The sequence below is a fragment of the Monodelphis domestica genome, chromosome 2 (genome assembly GCF_027887165.1).
Source record: "Monodelphis domestica isolate mMonDom1 chromosome 2, mMonDom1.pri, whole genome shotgun sequence".
Classification (NCBI taxonomy): domain Eukaryota; kingdom Metazoa; phylum Chordata; class Mammalia; order Didelphimorphia; family Didelphidae; genus Monodelphis; species Monodelphis domestica.
The window spans coordinates 27,078,602-27,101,120 of record NC_077228.1 but is presented as its reverse complement, the minus strand read 5'-3'; the positions used below and the strand labels follow the sequence as shown (position 1 = coordinate 27,101,120).

Sequence of the window (22,519 nt, the reverse complement as noted above, 5' to 3'; positions counted from 1 at the left end):
TCAGCCTGGAGTCGCCTTTCTCTAAGCCAAGCCCGGCCGGGCTCTTTAGCCTGGGCTGGCGTGTGGGGACCTCCAGGCCCGGCCCCCGTCCTGCCTGCCCGGTTCTGGGCCTTCCCCAGGGCTCGCTCTGTCTGCCAGGGAAGCCCCCCGACACGCTGTTCCACAGGGTTTCAACACTTCCGAAAAGATGCCATTTTGGGGTTCCCCCAAGTTCACGAACATAGAATTTTTGCTCGCTTGGCTAGATTGGCACGAACCAATCATCGCTCCCTAAAAGTCAATTCCCACAACTGGCCAGACGCTGCGGGCAGGAATCTGACAGCCGGGGCTCCGTGACAGAGAACTCGGAGGAAGGGAATGGAGACCGAGAGGGAGCCTTCACAGGCCACCGGAGGCTCGGGGAGGCCGACGGCCTGGCCCGACGGGGGCCACAAATGGAAGAAGTGTCTCGGGCTCCGCTGAGCCTTCTTAGGAGGCTGTGAAAGCCCAGAGATGGTCAAGGGAGGCCCGGAAGGGTGTGCAGCCTGCCTGAAAGAGGGCAAGGCACGACGTGAAGGCGAAGCGGCGGCCCGCGGACAGCCAGGAAGTCACGCGACAGAACACCACCACGGCCCCAGCTGGCCTCTTCCGTTCACATCTGACACGCACGTTTGGCCTTGGGGGGCACAGAAGGGCCAGGCCAGGAGGAGGCAGCAGATGACTGGCAGCTGTCTGCAGTGACCCCAAGGCTGGGCAGTGAGCGGGACGGACACACACACACACACACACACACACACACACAGACACGGAGACACACACACACACACACAGACACACACAGATACACACACACACAGACACGGAGACACACACACAGACACACACACAGATACACACACAGACACACACAGACACACACACACAGACACGGAGACACACACACAGACACACACACAGATACACACAGACACACACACACAGACACACACACAGACACAGACACAGACAGACACACACACACAGACACGGACACACACACAGACACGGAGACACACACAGACACGGACACACACACACACAGACACGGACACACACACAGACACGGAGACACACACACAGACACAGACACACACACAGACACACACAGACACAGACACACACACACAGACACGGACACACACAGACACGGACACATACACACAGACACGGACACATACACACAGACACGGACGGACACACACACACACACACACACACATACACACAGACACGGACACATACACACAGACACACACAGACACACACAGACACACACACACAGACACACACACAGACACAGACACAGACAGACACACACACACAGACACGGACACACACACAGACACGGACACACACACAGACACGGACACACACACACAGACACGGACACACACACAGACACGGAGACACACACACAGACACAGACACACACACACAGACACGGACACACACAGACACGGACACATACACACAGACACGGACACATACACACAGACACGGACGCACACACACACACACACACACACACACACACCCCTCTCTCGATCCGCGCCCAGACACAGTAGGGGCTTCTGGGAGGGAATTCTTACCTTCTGCAAACTGGCCCTGTCGGATGGCGGGATCATCTCGGCAGAAAGAAGCTGAGGAGGGTCAATGCCCTTGATTAACTTCTGATTAATGAAGTGAAAAGCCAGAGCAAACTGTTCCTTTGAGAGTTTCCCACAGTCCTTGGTATCACACAGGGCCCTGCTCAAATAGAGACAAGGAAACAGCAGTTAGATTCCCCAGAGAAGAATGCCAACAACTCATGAGATAAGCTTGGGTCCATCTTGTCCTTCCACAGGCTGCATCCTGGATGGGGGGTGGGGGTGGGGCAGGGAGCAGACCCCCCCCCCCGCCATCTCCCTCCTTACCTTGGCCAGTCAGGATCCTTCTCTTGGGGGGGAGCACAGCTCGGGGCCCCCCAATTCTAGGAAACATCGGACCCCCTGTGAGCTGAAGGCCGGCTCTCCCGGCCTCTGCCCCGCTTAGAGGGACTCTCAGAGTCTTAGCTTCCCGGCCTGACAGAGGGGGGACCACTTGATAACTATTTGCTGAATTCAGTTCACGTCCTCCCTTTGGCCTGTGACAATGTCTTCCATTCAAATCACACAGAAAAAGGCTTTTCACACAGCCCAGGCCTATTTTTTTTAAAGTTGTCTCATAAGCTTGTGCCCTCCTCTGTGGCTTCTTGCAAGCAACAAACAGCCTTCCAGGGTCAAAAAGAAAGCCAGTCGGACGGCCCAGCGTCGGCTCTCCCTTGGGGGAGGGCCGGGTCCCAAGGGTGTTCCTGCCTCCTGACGGGCTCCCCTGTGGCAGGCCCCCCAACCCCCTAGGAAGCCAGGAGCATTCGAGGTCCCACCTTTTGCTGCCTTCATTCCGAGTTCAGGGAACTTCCCGTCTACTGGGCCAGTCACCTAACCCGGCTGGCCTCAGTTTCCTCGCTGGTAAAATACGCTAGAGAAGGACATGGCAAACCACTCTAGTCTCCTTGCCAAGGAGCGCCAGCCCTCCCACCCCCCGAAATGGGTGTTCTAGAAAGCCTGCCGGGCGTGGAGGCGGAGGACACGGGCCTCTCTGTGAGCTATCCGGGTCACCCGCGGGCCTACATGCTCCAGTGACCTGAGATCCAACACAGGACTCGTCCCCCCAGTGGTATGTCACCTTCCCATGGGATAAGCACACCGTCTACGCCTCTACCTCAGTCTCCGTCCAGGGATCGGCCCAGGGCCACGCACGGACCCCCAGGGCCCCCCACTGGGGACCTGCCACGCGGACGTGGACGGAGCCACCAAGGGCGGCTCTCCGGGTCACGTCAAGCCACGCAACCGGGTCCGGATTCCCGGATCAGGCCGTGGAAACAAGTCATCCTATCAAGTCAATCTCCACAAATATCAGAGGGCCCCTAAAAAGGAAATCAGGCCGTTCTTCACGAGTCCTGCTGGCCCTCTGGGTCACCATCACAAGCCCTTCAATTATCTCAATTATCAATGAGTCAAGCCACCGCCAGGCTGCTCACCCCCCTCCTTGTCTTCCCCTTGGCTCCCTCCAGATTCCCTCCGCCAGGGCCTCCACAACTGCTCACGGCCTGAGCACCTGCACCCAAGGGGGCAGCGGCTCCCCGCCCTCTTACCACTGCCCAACGGCCCTGGGCTCCAGGGAGCCACCCCGCCCTTAGCATTAAGTCCCGGGAAGAAGATCTCTTGGAAAACAAGAGACAGAACTTGGGGGCGCCCTTAGCCTTCCTCTCCAGCCGAGCACTGAGGGCCAGGGAGGCCCTCCGGGAGCTCGCAGTCCCGTGGGGGAGACGCGATGCAAACAAACGCCTACCCACCGGCTCTCCACAGGAGGAACAGAAAGCACTGGGATTGCTACCTGTAAAGGAGCCAGGCCGCGAGGGAGGCGAGCCCTGCAGGCACGGGGAAACGCCTGGAGCTGGGGGCTGGGAATGCTCGGGGGGACGTGCGGCCGGACGCCGGTGTCCCGAACACGCGCGGCCGCCCCGTGATACCCAAAGGGCAGGAGAGGCTCTACCCGGGGACCAAGCGGGGGCGCATTAACCGGGGAAGGGCGTACAAACGAGTGGAAACGGCTGGGCAGAAAGAAATCATAGACAGAAAAGCTGTAGAATCGGATACAAAGTCAAGCAGAAGCAGGAGAAAATGATAGACTGCAGCAACGGAAACACAATCCTCTGGGGCGGCTCATCGCAGACGACGGGCCAAGGCCGGCCTCCGGCCAGAGACTGGGCCAGAGCCCTGGCTGGGCTCCTGCCTTGGGGGTCGGTTTGGCGGAGTTTGGGGAGGGCGCAGGACGCTGGGAAATCCAGCCAAGTGATCCAGGAAGGGCAGCAGTGAGAGGCACTCAGGGCCACCATCTCCTTTTCCTCCAACATAACCAACAACCAGCCTTCTCTGGCCATCAGGCCTTCCCTGCCAGCTTCGCTCCGGCAGAACGGCCACCCCTGGGGAGCAGAGGGCCCCACGGCCTGATAGAGCACCTCCAACAACACGGGAAGGCAGCCAATCAACAACCATTCAGCCACGTCGGCTTCTTCGCGATCCCATCTGGGGTTTTCATGGCAAAGCTCCGGGAGAGGTTCGCCATTCCCTTCTCGAGGGATTAAGGGGTGAAGTGACTTGTCCCAGACCACACAGCTAATGAGCGTCTGACAGAGGCTGGATCTGAACTCAGATCTTTCTGACTCCAGGTGCAGCGCTCTATTCATGGTGCTACCTAGTTGCCTCATGGGCGAAGTCGAGGCTTAAAAATAATCTGCTCAATTCAATGGACTCCTCCGGAGAATCAAAACCCCGAGTGTCCTGGGGTCCTGGGCGAGGCAGGGCAGAGGTGCCAAGGAGGTCATGCAGGAGAGCTGCACCTAAAGGAACCCAGGAACGACCACGCTTTCTTTTCTGCGTTCCGACCAGGATTCCGTTCTCTAAGACACGCACCGGGTGAGGAGGGCCTAGAGCTGGGCACTGAGGAGGCAGGAGGGCGTCCCAAGCTCAGACGTGTCCATACGGATGCCTAGAGATGGGCGAGCGGGACAGAGGAGAGGGGAGACCCCTCTCAACAAGAGCTTACCAGGGACCTCGGCAAAACAGTCTATGACAAACCCAAAGAGCCCAGCTTTGGGGACAAAAACCCACTATTCAACAAAAACTGCTGGAAAAACTGGAAGACAGTGTGGGAGAGATTAGGTTTGGATCAACACCTCACACCCTACACCAAGATAAACTCAGAATGGGTGAATGACTTGAATATAAAGAAGGAAACTATAAGTAAACTAGGTGAACACAGAATAGTATACATGTCAGACCTTTGGGAAGGGAAAAGATCTTAAACCCAGCAAGACTTAGAGTCACAAAATGTAAAATCAATAATTTTGACTACATCAAATTAAAAAGTTTTTTACAAACAAAACCAATACAACCAAAATTAGAAGGAAAGCAACAAATTGGGAAACAATCTTCATTACAAAAACCTCTGACAAAGGTCTAATTACTCAAATTTATAAAGAGCTAAACCAGTTGTACAAAAAACCAAGCCATTCTCCAATTGACAAATGGGCAAGGGACATGAATAGGCAGTTTTCAGTTAAAGAAATCTAAACTATTAATAAGCACATGAAAAAGTGTTCTAAATCTCTTATAATCAGAGAGATGTAAATCAAAACAACTCTGAGTTATCACTTCACACCTAGCAGATTGGCTAACATGACAGCAGAGGAAAGTAATGAATGCGGGGGGGGGGAAGGGGAGGGGGTGACAAAGTAGGGACACTAATTCATTGCTGGTGGAGTTGTGAATTGATCCAACCATTCTAGAGGGCAATTTGGAACTATGCCCAAAGGGTGGTAAGAGACTGTCTGCCCTTTGATCCAGCCATAGCACTGCTGGGTTTGTACCCCAAAGAGATAATGGGGAAAAAGACTTGTACAAGAATCTTCATAGCTGCACTCTTTGTGGTGGCCAAAAATTGGAAAACGAGGGGATGCCCGTCAATTGGGGAATGGCTGAACAAATTGTGATATATGTTGGAATACTATTGGAATGTATGTATATATGTATGAATAGTATGGAATACTATTGTGCTCAAAGGAATGATGAACTGGAGGGATTCCATGTGAACTGGAACGACCTCCAGAAATTGACGCAGGGTGTGAGAGGAGCAGAACCAGGAGAACCTTGTACACAGAGACTGAAAACTGTGGTCCAATTGATTGTAATGGACTTCTCCATTAGTGTTAATGCAATGATCCTGAACAACTTGGAGGGCTACAAGAAAACACACTATCCACATTCAGAGGAAAAACTGTGGGAGCAGAAGCGCAGAAGAAAAACAACTGCTTGATCACATGGGTTGATGGGGATATGATTGGGGATGAAGATTCTAAGTGAACATCCTAGTGCAAACACCAACCACATGGAAATGGGTTCTGATCAAAGACACATGAGATAACCAGTGGAATTGAGAGTTGGCTATGGGAGGGGAGGGGGGAGGGGATAGAGGAATAGAAAATGATTGTTGTAACCAAGGAATAATGTTTGAGATTGACCAAATTAAAAAAAAACAAAAAACAAAACAAGGGCTTACCAGATGTGCGCCAGTAAACTGGATGGTAACCCAGTCTTGAGGAAAATCTCTCGGACCTCAAACCCAGACACGAAGCCGTCCATGTCCTTGTCAGTCTTCAGGAAGATCTCATCATATTTTGCCTTTTCTGCAGGCGACACGACCCACTGGAAAAAAAGGAAGAGCTGCTTAGCTGGGGCATCCCCCCCTCCAGAGCCCAAGGCTGTCTGCCCCCCATTCTGAGCACTAGTCACCCACCCCCTCACAATATGGCCTTCCCACCTCAAACCAGAGTGTTGTGGCAAAAATAAAGGAGCTGAAGAAAAATGGACCAGGGTCGCCGCACACCCCGACCTTCCGGGGCCCAGAAGCACCAGATCTCCAACTGTCCTCTCAAGCAGTCATCAGAAGCAGAAAGGTGGGTCCACGGAAGGAAGGGCAGGGCTAAATCTAGCCTTTGATGAGCCCAAAGACCCCAGCTTTGGGGATAAGAACTTGCTATGTGACAGAAATTGTGGGGAAATGTGTGGTAGAAACTAGGTATAGACCAGCGTCTCACATCGTATATCAAGATAGTGTCGAAATGGGCATATGATTTAGACATAAAGGGTGTGCCCTAAGTTAATTAGGAGAACACAGAATCGTTTGTTTACCTGTCAGATCTATGGGGAAGGGAAGAATTTATGACCAAACAAGAGATCAAGAACTTTATGAGATGTAAAATGAATAATTGTGACTATATGAATTTAAAAGTTTTCGTACAAATAAAACCAATAGGACCAAGATTAGAAGGAAAACAACAAACTGGGAAAAAATTTTATAACAAATTTCTCTGATAAAGGTCTCATTTCTCAAATACAGAGAATTAAGGTCAAGTTTTTAAGACTCCAAGCCATTCCCCTACCTGACAAATGGTCAAAAGATACGAACAGTTTTCAGATGAAGAAATCAAAGCTATTAATAATCACATGGAAAAAAGTTCCAAATCCCTCTTGATTAGAGAAATGCAAATGAAAACAACTCTGAGGTACCACCTCACAGCCATCAAATTGGCCAATATAACAGTAAAGGAAAGTGATAAATAATGGAGGGGATGTGGCAAAATTGGGACACGAATGCATTGTTGGGGAAGTTGTAAACTGATCCAACCATTCTGGAGAGCAATTTGGAACTATGCCCAAAGAACTGTGCATATACCCTCTGACCCCGTAATGCCACGACTAGGTCTGAATCCCAAAGAGATTACTAGAGCTCTCCTTTGTGTGGTGGCAAAGACTTGGAAACTGAGGGGATGCCCCTCAACTGGGCCATGACGGAACGATGGTGATGGAATTCTATGGTGCTCTAAGGAATGACTGAACAGGAGGATTTCAGAAAGAGCTGGGAAGACCTCCATGAAGTGATGCAAAGTGGAACGAGCAGAACCAGGAGAGCATCAGACACAGAAACTGCAAAACTGTAGAATGATCAACTGTGAAAAACTTGGCTACTCTCAACAGCAATACAACGATCCAGGACAATTCCAAGGGGCTTAGGACACAGAAGGCTGTCCACCTCCAGAGAAAGGAGTGTTGGGCTCAGAATGCAGACCAAAGCGTACTTTTCACTTTATTTGGGTTTTGGCTTTATAGGAGTATTCTCTTACAACAATGAACAATATGGAAATGGGTTTTGCACGATAATATATGCATATATTATCAAACTGTTTACAATCACTTGGAAGGGAAGGAAGGAGACAACTGAATCTTATAACTTCAGAAAACGTATATAGAAAACTGTTATTATGTGTAATTGGTAAAACAAAAAAATATATTTTTTAAACCCTTACTCTCTATCTTAGAATCAATACTGTGTATTGGTTCTAAGGTAGAAGAGCATTAAGGCTAGTAGGCATTGGGGGTTAAGTGACTTGTCCAGGGTCACACAGCTTGGAAGTGTCTGAGGCCACATTTGAAGCTAAGGACCTCTCATCTCTAGGCCTGGCTCTCAATTCACTGAGCCACTCAGCTGCCCCCAATAAAATATCTGAAAAAAACAAAACAAAACAAAACAACCACCAAACTCTTACCTTCTGAATAGGAATCAATACTAAGTATCAATTCCAAAGCAGAAGAGCAATAAGGCAATGGAGGTTAAGCTCGTGGTCACACAGCTAAGAAGTGACTGAGGGCACATTTGAACCCAGGGTCTCCCAACTCAAGGCCTGCTTCTCCTCCAGCCCCTCTTTAAGGCAGTAACTGCATCTGAGTCACCTGTGACTTCTGACTGGCCAAAGTACTAGTGGGACTGGAAGGGTGGGAGAGTGGAGAAGATTCCAAATTCTTAGAGGTGGTTTCCATTCCCTCCCACTGCATATCTTTGATTAGTTTTGAGCTGACTGATTAACTCAGTTCAACTTTATTTCTTTACTTATTCACCCAAGAAGACTGGATTTAATTAGATGGTAAGGAAAGGTTGTGGGACTCATTCCAAGCTCCAAGCCCCAGCTGCCACATTTACTAAGCTGCAGGACTGTGGCTCAGTCCCCTTCCTGAGCCTCAGTCTTCTTATCTGGAAACTGGAGATGATAATATGTGTACTCCCTAAGTTGCTCACAGGACTGGTGTAAGGAGACTTTAGACTTTAAGGTCCTGTACCACATAGTTATTATTAGTATTAGCACTAAATGTCCGGGGCAATCTTATAAACGGGATCCTTGGTCTACAAAGGATCAAGACTTGCCTAGACATAAACAGAAGCTCCCACAGCATTCCCTAGCGAAAGACAAGTTTGCTGGGCTGGCAGGGAACCTCTCCAGTCCTTAGCTCGGCACTGCTACCTGTCTGGGTGCCCAACTTAGAAAGGGAACGAGGGGGAAAAGGCGGAGATGGTGCACGTGGTTTTCTTCTGCACATCCTAGGATGTGGGCCCCATAAGCACCAAAGCTGACTGCCTCCACTTGGATTAAATTAATCCGCAAACAAATATTTTTAGCAAAAATGCATGTCTACCTGTGACAGTGCTCTGGAAGGTAAGACCCCCACGGGTGACGAGTTCCGGCGTGAGTCCTTAGCAGGCGCCGCGGAAGGCATCGACCTTCTGGAGGTTGGAGTACTGACTGCTTTTCTCTTTGAAGGTGGCACCAAGGCTGGAGGCAAGGACATTGGCACGGGTTCTTTCTCCAGGGCACAGTATACCAAAAACATGGCCTTCAAAGGAAATGACCCAAGGGAGACATGTTACCATCATTAGGAATATCGAGCCAGTCAAAATGAGTACATGATTTAGACATAAAGGGCATTATCATAAGCAATTTAGAAATGCATAGAAAAATTTACCTATGGTTAAGGGAAGAGATTGTAACCAAACAAGAGATAAAGAGGATCTGGGAAATAAAATGGATAATTTTGATAGATAAGAAATTTAAAAGGTTTTACACAAACAAAGCCAATGCAGCCAATATTAGGAGAAAAGCAGGAAAGTGGGGGATGGGGGGAGGAAATGTACAGCAAGAATCTCTGATAAAGGCCTTATTTCTCAAATATATAGAGAATTGAGTGAAATTTATAAAAGAGCAATCTCCCAACTGATAAGTGGTCAAAGGATACTAATAGGTAATTTTCAGAAGAAATCAACGTTTTTCAATAACCCAAAAAAGTTTTTAAACCCTGACCTTCCATCTTGGAATCAATCCTGTGTACTGGTTCCAAGGCAGAAGAGTGGTCAGGGCTAGGCCATGGGAGTGAAGTGACTTGCCCAGGGTCACATGGCTAAGAAGTGTCTGAGGCCAGATTGGAACCCAGGACCTCCCATCTCTGGGCTTGACTCTCCATTCACTGAACTACCCAGCTGCCCCCTAATCAGATTTTTTAAATGTTGTAAATCACTATTGATTTGATAAATACAAATTAAAACGACTCCAAGATATCATTTCACATCTATCAGACTGGCTAACATGATGAAAATGACAGATGCTGGAGTGAATGTGGAAACTTAAGTACATTAATGTGCTGCTGGTGGAGCCGTGACCCGATCCAATCATTATGGAGAACCATCTAGAAGCAGGCCTAAAGGGCTATACAACTGGATCCCTCTGATCCAGTGGTGCCATTATTAAGGTCCATGTTCCAAAGAGAACAAAGAAAAGGCAAAAGATCCTATTTGTACAACACTATTTAGAGTAACTCTCTGTGGTGGCAAAGAATTAGAAACGGAGGGGACGCCCATCACGCTGAATGGGTGAATGTCATCGTGCCATAAGAAACGACAAGCACCGTGATTTCCAGCAAAACCTCGTTAGACTTGTGTGAACTGATGAAAAGGGAAGAAAGCAGAAGCAGGAGAACATTGTACACAGTAACGGCGACACTGCAAGATCAACTACGGAAGACAACGTTTCTGATGAAGACGATGCCAAAGAACCTACGATGGAAAACGCTACCCGCCTCCAGAGAGGGAACTGACCAACTCCTAAGCATGCTCGTAACTTTCTTCTTTCTGTCTCTGCTTCCTTTTACAATAGGGTTACTATGGAAATATATGTTGCATGACTTCACGTATATCATCAATGGCAAATTGCTTGCTTTCCCAAAGAGTGAGGCAAGGTGGGAGGAAGAGAATTTGGAATTTAAGATTTTTTTTAATTATTTTTTTTAAACCCTCACCTTCCATCATGGAGTCAATACGGTGTATTGGTTCCAAGGCAGAAGAGCGGTAAGGGCTAGGCCATGGGGGTGACGTGATTTGCCCAGAGACACACAGCTAGGAAGTGTCTGAGGCCACATTTGAATCCAGGACCTCCTGTCTCTAGGCCTGGCTCTCAATCTACTGAGCCACCCAGCTGTCCCTGGAACTTAAGATTTTAAAAAATAAATGTTAAAAAAATTTTTACATGTATCTAGAAAATATTTAATGAAATAAAATTATATATTTTAAACAAGAAAGAAAAACTTCAGACTTATATGAACTGATGCAAAGTTATGGGAATAGAACCAGGAAATCATTTGTCCACAGTAACAGCAATATTTTAAAGATGATGAACTGTGGAAAGACTTAGCTGCTCGGATCTAAGACAATTCCAAATAACTCCTGATGAATAATGCTACTCCAGATGGAGAAATGATAGACTCCTGAATGCCAATTGAATCACACTTTTTCACTTTATTTTTCTTACTTTTTATCCCCCAACATGACTAACATGGACATATGCTTCGCATGATATAATTGATATATTGCTTGCCTTCTCAATAAGTGGGGAAGAGGCAGAAGGAGGGAGAGAATTTAGAACTCAAAAAAAATGTTAATGAATATAAAAATAAAGCACATTTAAATGAAAAGTGGTTGGATAAAAAAAAAGGCAGCAATGAGGTGGCTCGATGGATTCAGAGTCAGGCCCAGAGATGGGGAAGGGGGGTGTTCCTGGGTTCAAATCTGGCCTCAAACACTTCTTGGTTGTGTGACCCTGAGCAAGTCACTTAACCCCATGGCCTAGCTCTTACCACTCTTCTGTTTTGGAACCAAAACACAGTATTGATTCTAAAATTCTAAAAAAAAAAGAATACTGAGCCAGCTAGAGGCTTCTCTGAGGGGATTCCCGAGTCATTAAAGGCAGGTGCTTTCCTACCACCAAAACATCTGCACCCAGGCCACTAGTGAACCCATGCTTCCTGTGGCTGTGAAGGAGAAACGAGGAGCACGTCGGACTCTCCCACCCCTATCCCCAAAGCATTGACCAGTCTCGCAGCTCCTAAGGGCAGCTCAGAACTTTCCAGGCCTTTCCAGCCCCCTTTACCCAGTAGCTTTAAAAGCTGTCAGGGTGGCCACAGGGTTGTCAACGGGGCCCGCAGGCCCCCACTCACTCCGGCTTCCCCTCTGCTCAAAAGAGCCTCACTGGCGGTAACCAAAGCCGAAGCTCCATTTGGGACCGACAGGACCCGGTCAGGGCTGTCATTGGTTTCTACTCCACTTGCCAGGCCTGCAATTTCTACATTTCATTTCTGCCTCAGTCCTTAAATTTGTTTTCCCCCAGGCAGAAGTTTAGGACTGATATGAATTAGGTTCCCATGAAGAAAAACACTCGACATTCTGAGATAAACCCTCCGGCTTCCACACCCAGAAAAACCGGCTTTTCGTCCTCTGCCCCCTACCACGAACGGTCGGTCCCCTCCCTCAGAAGGGCCCAAAATGATGCTTCTGCTGCGGAGCGCCACTTCAGGCCTCCAGCGAGCCCGGGTCACGGAAACCTCATGCCTCAAGGAGCAGTTCGCGTTCAGAGAGGAGTGCAAGGTTGGCCCTGACTGAGGGGAAACGAATCGCGAGGCCCACAGAAGGTCAGCGTTCTCTCGGCAGATGGAAGCGATTTCCTGGAAAGGCGGGTCCTGGAAACACAAAGTACACTGGGCCATCTGTTGTCAATGGACAACAAACATTTTTGGAAGCTAAAGAACATGTTTTTCATTTCCCATTGCCCGATGTGCTGCTTTCCGTCACCAACGGATTCAAAATAAATTTCTAAAACTTTCCACAAGTCGTGACTAACTCGAAATGGTGAATAACCCCGAGGTTTTGTTTCTCCAGATTCTCAAGCTCTGTTCCTTCAGAGAGGGGTGCTGAGAGCCCCCACGAGGCGAGGGCAACGGGGAGCCCCAGATGTCCCTCCAGGCCAGGCCTCTGGCACACACAGAGGAAGAGCAAAGGGAGACCCAGAGAATCTCTCTTCGTCTCTCTCTATCCCACCGGAGCAAACGGCAGTGAATTCCGATATTAACCAGAACCCCTTACCCATGTAACTGGCCAACAGGCCCAAACCTGGTTTGTGACTATAAAGGAAGAGCAAAGGGAGACCAAGAGAATCTCTCTTCATCTCTATCTATCCCACCGGAGCAAACGGCAGTGAATTCCGATATTAACCAGAACCCCTTACCCATGTAACTGGCCCAAACCTGGTTTGTGACTATAAAGGAAGAGCAAAGGGAGACCAAGAGAATCTCTCTTCATCTCTATCTATCCCACCGGAGCAAACGGCAGTGAATTCCGATATTAACCAGAACCCCTTACCCATGTCACTGGCCAACAGGCCCAAACCTGGTTTGTGACTATAAAGGAAGAGCAAAGTCAACGCTCAAAGGGGGGACCATCTCTCGGGCCACTCCGGCCTCCCCTTGCCCCAAGGCCCCTGAGCCCTTCATGAAGTCTAAGCTGGGTCTCAGCCCAGGGCCTTGATTCATCTGCAAAATGGGAACAATACTGGCACAGTGAGGAAAGCTCAGGCTAACACCAGGGAAATGAGAGCTCTCATCCACACACAAAAGACACGCTTAACAAGCGGTCGCTGAACAGAGTGTGCTCAGTGCTCCTCTGATTCTCTGGGCTGGCAGCGAGTCCCCTAGAGGGATTCAATCCCTTGGATGCCCGTTATTGTCCCTGAAAAAAGCAGCAGGAACGCATGTCCTGTGGCCACTGGAGGAACATCAGGTGCCTCGGGGCGCGGTGACAGCTTCTCCTTCCCTTACAGCTCCCAAAGGACCTAGCTCTGTGCTCTTGAGCCCCAGGCCCGAGGCTCAAGCAATGTGGAGGGTACATAAACAACCAGCCCAATGGAAGGCCTGGAATCCAAATCAATAGAAATAATTAACCAGACCTGTTAGAATTCTAGGCTGACAGAAAGAGGGCCTGGGGAGGGGGGCACAGTGTTCCTGAGAGACAAAGGAAGCAAAGGGGGTTCTGGATGAGCTGAGGGGCCCAATTCTGCTACCTTCACCGGACTGTTGGCACATCTGGAAAAACGAAGGGACTAAAGTCAACAGTGACCTCCAAGATCTGGACACCCAGACTTAATCCATTCAATCATATAAACCTGATACAGGAAAGAACAGGGAGGAAGGGGAGCGGCCCAGAGCCTAGATGACGAGGAGCTGCTGCTTGGGGCTTCAGACACCTAACAACAAAGACCTGGCAAAAGTGAATAATGAAAAGGGGACCACGATCCCCCCTACAAGCAGCGGCTCCTCACCAGCACCCACGAGCCGGCTCTGCCATCTCCTGAGGGCTTCATCACTCTTAGGAGCCCTGCTGGCATCCTCCCTGGCAGCCTTGCTCCTTGCCCCCGCCGGGTGCCCTCCCTCACCCCCTTTTATGTGCTCTTCCCTGATTACAGCACAAATTCCTGAGAGTGGAGAATGTCTTATGGGCCAAGATGTGTCCCCTATAGCTGTGGGCATACAGGAGGTGCTTAATCAATGTCTGTTCACTGTGGAGGGAAAAGGACAGAAGTGAGCCATGGTGGAGGTCTGTGGGAAGGAGAAAAGTTGCTGGACCAGGGGCCAGAAGGCTGGAGTTCAAATTCTGCCTTTCACATTCATTGCCTGTATGCCTTGGGGTAAGAGCCCTCTTTGGGCCTCCTTTTCCTCATTCTATCAAACTCAGGGTCTAGCTGGATGACTCCTAAGGGTCCTCCCATCTCCAAGTCTATGATTTTCGGATACAGAAAAGACAAATCAACGAACCCTTTAAAAAAGACAAACAACAGATTCTGGGTCTTTTAAAAATACTTTTGAAAATATCTGAAAAACAAAATAGGAAAAATGGGTCAGAAAATACACTTTATCAAATGAAACAAGGAAATCCTGCACCCGAAGCTCTCCGGTCAAAGCAGGCCTCGCCCCCCAATGAAGGCAGGTGAGTGAGTGCCTCCAAAACGCCCGCCCCCAGAGACCAAGGGCCGCTGGTCTGGAATGGCTGCACGGAATGCGGCCCGTCCAGTTGTAAGCGTCAGCCAGCGGCGTGGGCGCCCGACGCCAAGGCAGCCAAGCAGGGCGCACGCAAGCTAGGCTCTGCTGTCCCTGGGTCAGTCGGTGAACGGCCAAGTTTAAACAAAGAAGCAACGTGAACCCTCGCAGACAGATTCTCACCTGGCCCAAAAGAGAACCCCGACACCAAGTCAGGCAAACCCAAGGCTGGCGGGCCAGAAGAACCCAGAAGGCATCCCCTGCGGGCATCAAGCTGGGCTCCAGGCAATGCTTTGGGGAAACGACTTGCGCTTCCTCCTCTCATTTCAGAAGAGGATCTGGGATTGTGAACCCGCGTGACCCAGATGGACAAGCTGAAGACGCAGCTCAAGCCACCCCGTGTTGGAGCGTGCCCAGGCTGGGTGCCGGTGCCCGGGAGAGAGGCCGTCAGCCGCCCCTGGAGCGCAGCCCCTTTCAGCCCCAACACCTGCTCCTCTCTCCCGGGAGGTCAATGTCAGAGGCGAGGCCTCCGACGTGGAAGAAGGAATGACGCCGCAGGGACGGCGAGCTCTGCACCCGATAAAGCTTTAGGAACCCCTTGGAGCGGAAGAAGTAAAAGAACAAAAATGCAAACCCGAGCCCAGGCACGCGAGTCAGCGCTCCGGGAGGGAGGGAGGGAGGCGAGGGCAGAGCCACACGCAACTTACGTCTCCCCCATTAGTCGGTCGCGTAACGGGAAGCGGGTGCTGAGTCCCGGGGAGCAGCCTCCAATGACACAGCCGGCCGCCCGTGACACGGGAGAAGCAGGGCTCCCGCCACAGCCAGCCCTGAGCAAGCGACGCCTCGGGTGTGGGCCGCGGGGGGACCCAGCACGGGGAGGCGGGGCAGGCCCTTAAGGCCAGGCCACCAAAGTCCCAGGTGATGGAAACAAAAGCCACGGGGAGAGGGGGAGACTGCAGCGGGCTTCCAACGCTCCGAGGCCCGTCACGTGCTCCTTGGAGGGTAGAGTCTATGCCCATCTCACCCTCGGGCCTTCATTGGGCCTCTTTCCCGGGCCTGGAGGCAGGAAGACCCAAGTCCAAATTGTGCCTCAGACACAAGCCGTGTGTCGTGGGCAAGCCTCAGCGGCCTCGTCGAGAGGACAGGGATGATAATAGCTCCGACCTTCTGAGACTATCAGGAGGACAAAATGAGAGAATACCTGTAAAACGTGTTGCAAATCTTCAAGAGCTACGTAAATGCTAGCCATTGGTACCTTATTATTATTCTGGCGCCAATTCTAAACCTTCCTCTTGCTTTAAAAAAACGAAACCAAGATTCAGCTCAAGTTTTAGAGAAATAACAAGAAATGGTTAAACATCCCCGAATCCGTCATGGATAAAGGAACGAATGATAATAAAATAACAGTCAAGGTGGGACAGAGATTCGATGCTAGGGACCATGGGACGTCCAAAGCCCCCAGATTATTGCTGCGGGGGTGGGGGTGGGGAGGGATTCTTTCCTTTTCGTTCTTTTTTAGAAAATGAGATGCATATAAAGCATAAGAAGGTTCAACTCTGGAGCGCACTCAACCCTTCCCCCCCAGAAAGAGGCAAAACATGCGGCCAGCAGCGATTGGCTGAAACCGGCAGATTGGTGAGGAAATGTGACACAAGACTGTTGGAGGGAGAAATGAGCGTAGGCAGGTGCCGGCTTAGAGAAAGGAAAAAGAGGAAGGAAGAGAAGAAGCGGAGCAAGCAGGGTGTGGGGGAAGCGGGAGAGGCGGCCGCTCGGGGCCCACATGTGGATGGAGCCACGTGAGTGACAGGAAGTCAGGAGAGATACTCACAACGGCAAACTCATCTCTGTCCAGCATTCCGTCATGGTCGATGTCGCTCAACTCCCACACCTAGAACAAAGCCCACAGAGATGACTTAGAGGTTCTTCCCGTCCTGACTGCGAGCATCTCTAGAGCACACCCGCCCACACCACCTATCACATGCGATCTTCCCAAGGTCCCGGGACAGAGGGGGAAGCGCGGCTTGCTAAGTGCCTTGGCAGCTAAGGCCCCAAACTCCGTGTGAGCCAGGCCTCCGAGACAGCCTCGATGTTCTGGAACTTTCTGACAACCAATTCCTAACACCAAAAAGCGAACAATTCCTAAGACCACGAAACTAAGCCATTATAAAATTTAAAAAAAATTATATAGCTGGGGGAAGCTGGGTGGCTCGCTAGATTGAAAGCCAGGCCTAGAGACAAGAGGTCCTGGGTTCAAATGTGGCCTCAGTCAGTGGGTGACCCTGGACAAGTCACTGAACCCCTATTGCCTAGCCCTGACTACTCTTCTGCCTTGGAGTCTATACACAGTATTGATTCAAAGGCAGAAGGTGAGGTTAAAAAAAAATTATATAGTTACAGAAAGTATTTTGAGGAAAGAAGTACTTCCTTAAAAACTAACAAAGTTGGAACATTGAGTTTAGAAATATTACTTTAAAAACATCTCTGGGGCAGCTAGGTAGGCCAGTGGACGGAGGGCCAGGCCTGGAGTCAGGAGGATCTGCGCTCAAATCCAACTTCAGATACTTCCTAGCTGTGTGACTCTGGACAAGTCACTTAACCCCACTGCCTGTCCTTTGCCATTCTTCTGTCTTAGAAGTGACACCGAGAAAGAAGGTGGTTGTTTTTTTCTTAAGTCATCTTTATTAGAAAACGCCCTATATCAAACACGCAAAGGAAATCTTCACACCTAGGCCATACAATGTGGGAGTGCGAAGAATCCGAAAGAAACCTACTTGGGAGATTCAAGGTGATGGCTGGATGCCTATAACCAGCTATGACACCGAGGAAACAAATACTGAATAACAATAGATATGAAAATGATCTCAGCCATGCCAGCCTGAGAAGATGTCAAGATAAGAGATAGATGTGACATTAAAATATGTAAAAACACGAAAATTCGCCGGGGGGGGATTTAAAATCTGTACCATTTTTTCAATTTAAAGCAGGGGAGGGTCGAACACTAACAAGCCAAGAAACCCGTGTTCCGTGACCGATCCGTTCCCCAAGCCCCAAAGTCAGATGTGATGAAGACGTCCTTACTCTCCCAAGGATATCCACGGGCAGCTTGGAGTTGAGCAGCACGGGCTTCACCTTCTCTCCAGACAAGAATCCATCCACAGGGCTAAGACTGTCAAAAATGGCATCGTATTTGGCCTTCTCCTCAGTCTGTAACATTGAGAAGAAGGCAAGTTAACGGCGGAGAGATCACAGGCAGCGTAACGAAGAGGACTTTCTGACCAAAGGCCGATAGAAAAAACTGGCGCCGCCACTCGATTTTTTAAGCATAAGAGAGAAAAGCCCCCTTTTCACACGGAGCAGAACAAGAGTTGCGAGTGAATCCCTGACAGCTCCCAGAGGTTCTAATCGTGCGCTGGCTGGGATGCGCTTCTCACAGCACATGCCACAGAGGGTCTGTGCTCAGAGGAAACGGGCCGACGGTGGGAGCCAACCGCGGCCTTGCCGAGTCCTTTGAGATGAAAGGAAATCGCTGCCGGACACGTTAAACAGCGCGGCCTGTCGTGCCTCTGAAGGTGAACCTACCCTCTAGCCGCCGGAAAGCCAGCCTATGCAAATGACGCCTGAACAAGTTCCAGCTTTGCCCAAGGTGGCCAGAGCCTCGCACCAGGGCCCCACGCAGTGCGATGGCCGAAATGCATCGCCCACCAGAAGTACGAGGACGACTTTCAGAACTCTTTCCCCAAGACTATAACGAATATCAGACGGAATCCGTTTGATGGCTCCAGCCAATGACTACTCGGTGAAGCATTCATTTCTGAAGCACAATGAAATCCATTTCCCTAGAAGTCTTCCCTTGAAAATGGCTGAGGGGGGCGGAAACCTGCGCGGGCTCCCGTCCGTCTGGCCCCATGAATTTTGCAAAAACAAAGGTCTAAAGCCAAGGGCTCCGTTACCAGGACTTCTCAAATAAAGCAGCCGGTCATTTAATACTGGACCCAGATAGCCGCGGGTGTTCACTGACCGCCTGCCAAACCAAGCTTCTGGACAGAGCAGGGCTCACCGGAGGGGCTGTGAGAACAGCCCCCCCCCACCCCCAGAGGGTCCAGCGAGCACTTACTTTGACAGCCCACGGGAGCTCGGGCGATGCTGGTCCGCTCAGTAGCAGCGGGCTGCTGGAATCACGCTGCAACAGAACACAGTCACGTGCTTTGGGATGCCGAGGGCTGGCCTGTTCACATCCCGCCTGGGGAAACACCCCCTGAATGACCCCCCTTCCCCTGCATGAGTGAAGACGGGGTCCTTTGTGGTAAACTGAGGCCTCAGAGCTCGTTCTACTGACCGGACGGGGCACTGTCTACTGCCCTGGGCCACTGTGGCCATACAGGAGACGCCATTAAAACGGACGGGATGGGAATCGCCACACGATAAAAGGACTGTCCAGCCCGGCTTATGACTGGCAACCACATTCTTGGTAGAACCATGGGAGTGGGCAGGCCCTAAGACCTCGCCCCAAGGAGGCCCAGCGGCCAATTAACAGCCTCTGGGCAGGCAGTCTGGCCAGGAAGCTGAGGCCCAAAGGTGCCTCATCTTGTCTCTCCCCCTTCCCGGGGCTTCGGTCCTGAGACGGCAAGCATGCGGGCAGTCCCTAACTGACCAGGGCTGTAAGCCAGAAAGTTGAGCCCCCCCTCAAAGGGCTAGAGACCAAAGTCCTGGGGTACACACGTGTGCTCTCTCTCCCCCTCTGTCTCTCTGTCTCTCTCTGTTTCTCTCTCCCTCCCTCCCACTTGGTCTCTCTTGTTTCTCTCTCTCTCTCTCTCTCTCTCTCTGTCTCTCTCTCTCTCTCTCTCTCCCCCCCTCTGTCTCCCTCTCTCTCCCCCCCGTCTCTCTTTCCTTCTCCCTCTTCCTCTCTCTGTCTCTGTCTCTCTGTCTCTCCTTCCACCCCACCCCCCTCTCCTTTTCCCTCTTCCTCTCTCTGTCTCTGTGTCTCTCCCCCTCTTCTCTCTCTGTGTCTCTCCTTCCTCCCCCCCTCTCCTTTTCCCTCTTCCTCTCTCTGTCTCTGTTTCTCTCTGTCTCTATCTCTCCCCCCTCCTCTCTCTCTCTCTCTCTCTCTCTCTCTCTCTCTCTCTCTCTCTCTCTCTCTCTCTCTCTCTCTCTCTCTCTCTCCCCCTCTCTGTCTCTCTCTGTTTCTCTCTGTCTCTCTCTCTCTCCCTCCCTCCTACTTGGTCTCTCTCTTGTTTCTTTCTCTCCCTCTCTCTCCCCCCCTCTGTCTCTCTCTTTCCTTCTCCCTCTTCCTCTCTCTCTCTGTGTCTCTGTGCCTCTTTCCCCTCCTCTCTCTCTGTGTCTCTCCTTCCCCCCCTCTCCTTTTCCCTCTTCCTCTCTCTGTCTCTGTTTCTCTCTGTCTCTATCTCTCCCCCCTCCTCTCCCCCCCTCTCTCTCCCCCTCTCTGTCTCTCTCTGTTTCTCTCTCTCCCTCCCTCCCACTTGGTCTCTCTCTTGTTTCTTTCTCTCCCTCTCTCTCCCCCCCTGTCTCTCTCTTTCCTTCTCCCTCTTCCTCTCTCTCTCTCTGTCTCTGTGCCTCTCCCCCCTCCTCTCTCTCTGTGTCTCTCCTTCCTCCCCGCCCCTCTCTCCTTTTCCCTCTTCCTCTCTCTGTCTCTCTCTCTTCCTCTCTCTCTGTCTCTCTCTCTCTCTCTCTGTCTCTCTCTTTCCTTCTCCCTCTTCCTCTCTCTGTCTGTCTCTCCCCCCTCCTCTCTGTGTCTCTCCTTCCTCCCCGCCCCTCTCTCCTTTTCCCTCTTCCTCTCTCTGTCTCTGTCTCTCTCTGTCTCTGTCTCTCTCTCTCTTCCTCTCTCTCTCTCTGTGTCTCTCTCTTTCCTTCTCCCTCTTCCTCTCTCTGTCTCTCCCCCCTCCTCTCTCTGTGTCTCTCCTTCCTCCCCGCCCCTCTCTCCTTTTCCCTCTTCCTCTCTCTGTCTCTCTCTGTCTCTCTCTCTCTCTGTGTCTCTCTCTTTCCTTCTCCCTCTTCCTCTCTCTGTCTCTCCCCCCTCCTCTCTCTCTGTGTCTCTCCTTCCTCCCCGCCCCTCTCTCCTTTTCCCTCTTCCTCTCTCTGTCTCTCTCTCTCTCTCTGTCTCTCTCTCTCTTTCTCTGTGTCTCTCTCTTTCCTTCTCCCTCTTCCTCTCTCTGTCTCTCTCTCTCCCCCCTCCTCTCTCTCTGTGTCTCTCCTTCCTCCCCGCCCCTCTCTCCTTTTCCCTCTTCCTCTCTCTGTCTCTCTGTCTCTCTGCCTCTCCCCCCTCCTCTCTCTGTGTCTCTCCTTCCCCCTCTCTCCTTTTCCCTCTTCCTCTCTCTGTCTCTGTTTCTCTGTGTGTGTGTGTGTCTCTCTCTCTCACCACAGAAATGGCCATATTTGAAAACGACTCTGCGGACCAGCGCTTTTACCCACAGCGAATGTCCGCAGGCCCTGGAACTCTTCCCCTTTTCGGGTCTCCCGGCTCACCTTCCCCCTCTGCAGAGCCCCCAGCAGGCCCCTGTCCCCTGGGAACAACTAGCCCAGACTGATGCTGGAGGGGAGAGAACTTTAGCCCATGAATGCAGATTTAAATGTGACTTTTCTTACAAATCGAGGTGGAGGGACAGCCAAGTGAAGGCTGCTCAGGGAAACTTCCAGTCCGTTTTGTGCACACGCCACAAGCCTCAAAGCCACAAAAAATTCCTGCGGAGAAAGAAGGTCAAGAGGATACCCTGAAGCCAGGGCTGTAGGCAAACCCAAGACTACTCTGTCAGTGTGTTCCCAGGTTCCGTGTCACTGGGATCAATGCTGGCGTATCCCAGGGCAAAGGGAAGGAGTTCATTCATCCGATGGCAATATCAAAAAAAGTTTAATTGATCCTCATTAATGACCAGTGTAATGTGACAGCCCAGGCAAACCAGAACATCTTCCACTGAGAGCAAGAGTGGCTGTTCGGATGCCTGTAAGCCTGAGGGCAGGGATGGCCAGAGGGTCAGTGTGCGGAGGACCTAGGGCAGTGCCTCACCAGCGTTTGTCACACGGAATACCAGAAAGGCATTGTGAGATCATACACCCAGCCTGTGGGTCAATCTTCATTTGACAAACCAGGAAGTGGAGGCACCACAAGTTCTGGAGAGGCAGCTGGCGTGGGAGAACCCTCTGACGACGTGCCACAGGACAGACGTGAGGGAGAGCCCGTCTCCGCTCCCACACATACTAGGCTGTGTGCCTGGGCAGGCCAGGAGGACTCACAGGGCCCTACGTTCTCCCCTTGAGCGCCCATCTCACAGGTGGCTCCCATCAAAGGAGAGAATCTACGTAAACGATGGCCACCCAGACAGTCTCCCTTTGTGGTAGGACTTGAACTCGGCCTCTGCTGAGACCAGGGCAGACCCCCTCCCCCGTGGCCAGGCCACGATCACTCCACCTTTGGTGGGTGGTGTTTAGGGGTTCGTCTGACAGCTGGCGGAGGCTGAAATCATGGAAAAAAGGGATTGGTGCTGAGCTCTCCCACCTAGCTGGCTCTCCGAAGGCTCATCTCACCTGCTTGTTCAGGACGCCTTTGCCGTCTGTGTCCGCCAAGTCCCAGATCTGAATTCAAAAACAAAACCAAAAGCCCGCGTCATCCCTCAAGCAGTGCGGATGTAAAGACTCATCAGCTACGTCCGTGCTCCCCCTCTCAGAGC

General features: G+C 51.1%; 1 protein-coding gene across 6 annotated transcripts in view; it reads right to left on the bottom strand.

Moving 5' to 3' along the window:
* EPS15 (epidermal growth factor receptor pathway substrate 15) overlaps window positions 1-22,519 on the bottom strand; it is a 103,649-nt gene that overhangs the window by 42,906 nt on the left and 38,224 nt on the right. For all 6 annotated transcript variants that reach the window (XM_056815159.1, XM_056815160.1, XM_056815161.1 and 3 more), the window contains exons 4-11: window positions 22,377-22,424; window positions 21,441-21,536; window positions 18,955-19,020; window positions 17,919-18,044; window positions 16,669-16,728; window positions 9,126-9,323; window positions 6,157-6,302; window positions 1,608-1,764 (exon numbers count right to left, since the gene is read on the bottom strand). In XM_056815159.1, the coding sequence (XP_056671137.1) occupies window positions 1,608-1,764; window positions 6,157-6,302; window positions 9,126-9,323; window positions 16,669-16,728; window positions 17,919-18,044; window positions 18,955-19,020; window positions 21,441-21,536; window positions 22,377-22,424 (897 nt within the window). The remainder of the gene's footprint in view (window positions 1-1,607; window positions 1,765-6,156; window positions 6,303-9,125; window positions 9,324-16,668; window positions 16,729-17,918; window positions 18,045-18,954; window positions 19,021-21,440; window positions 21,537-22,376; window positions 22,425-22,519) is intronic.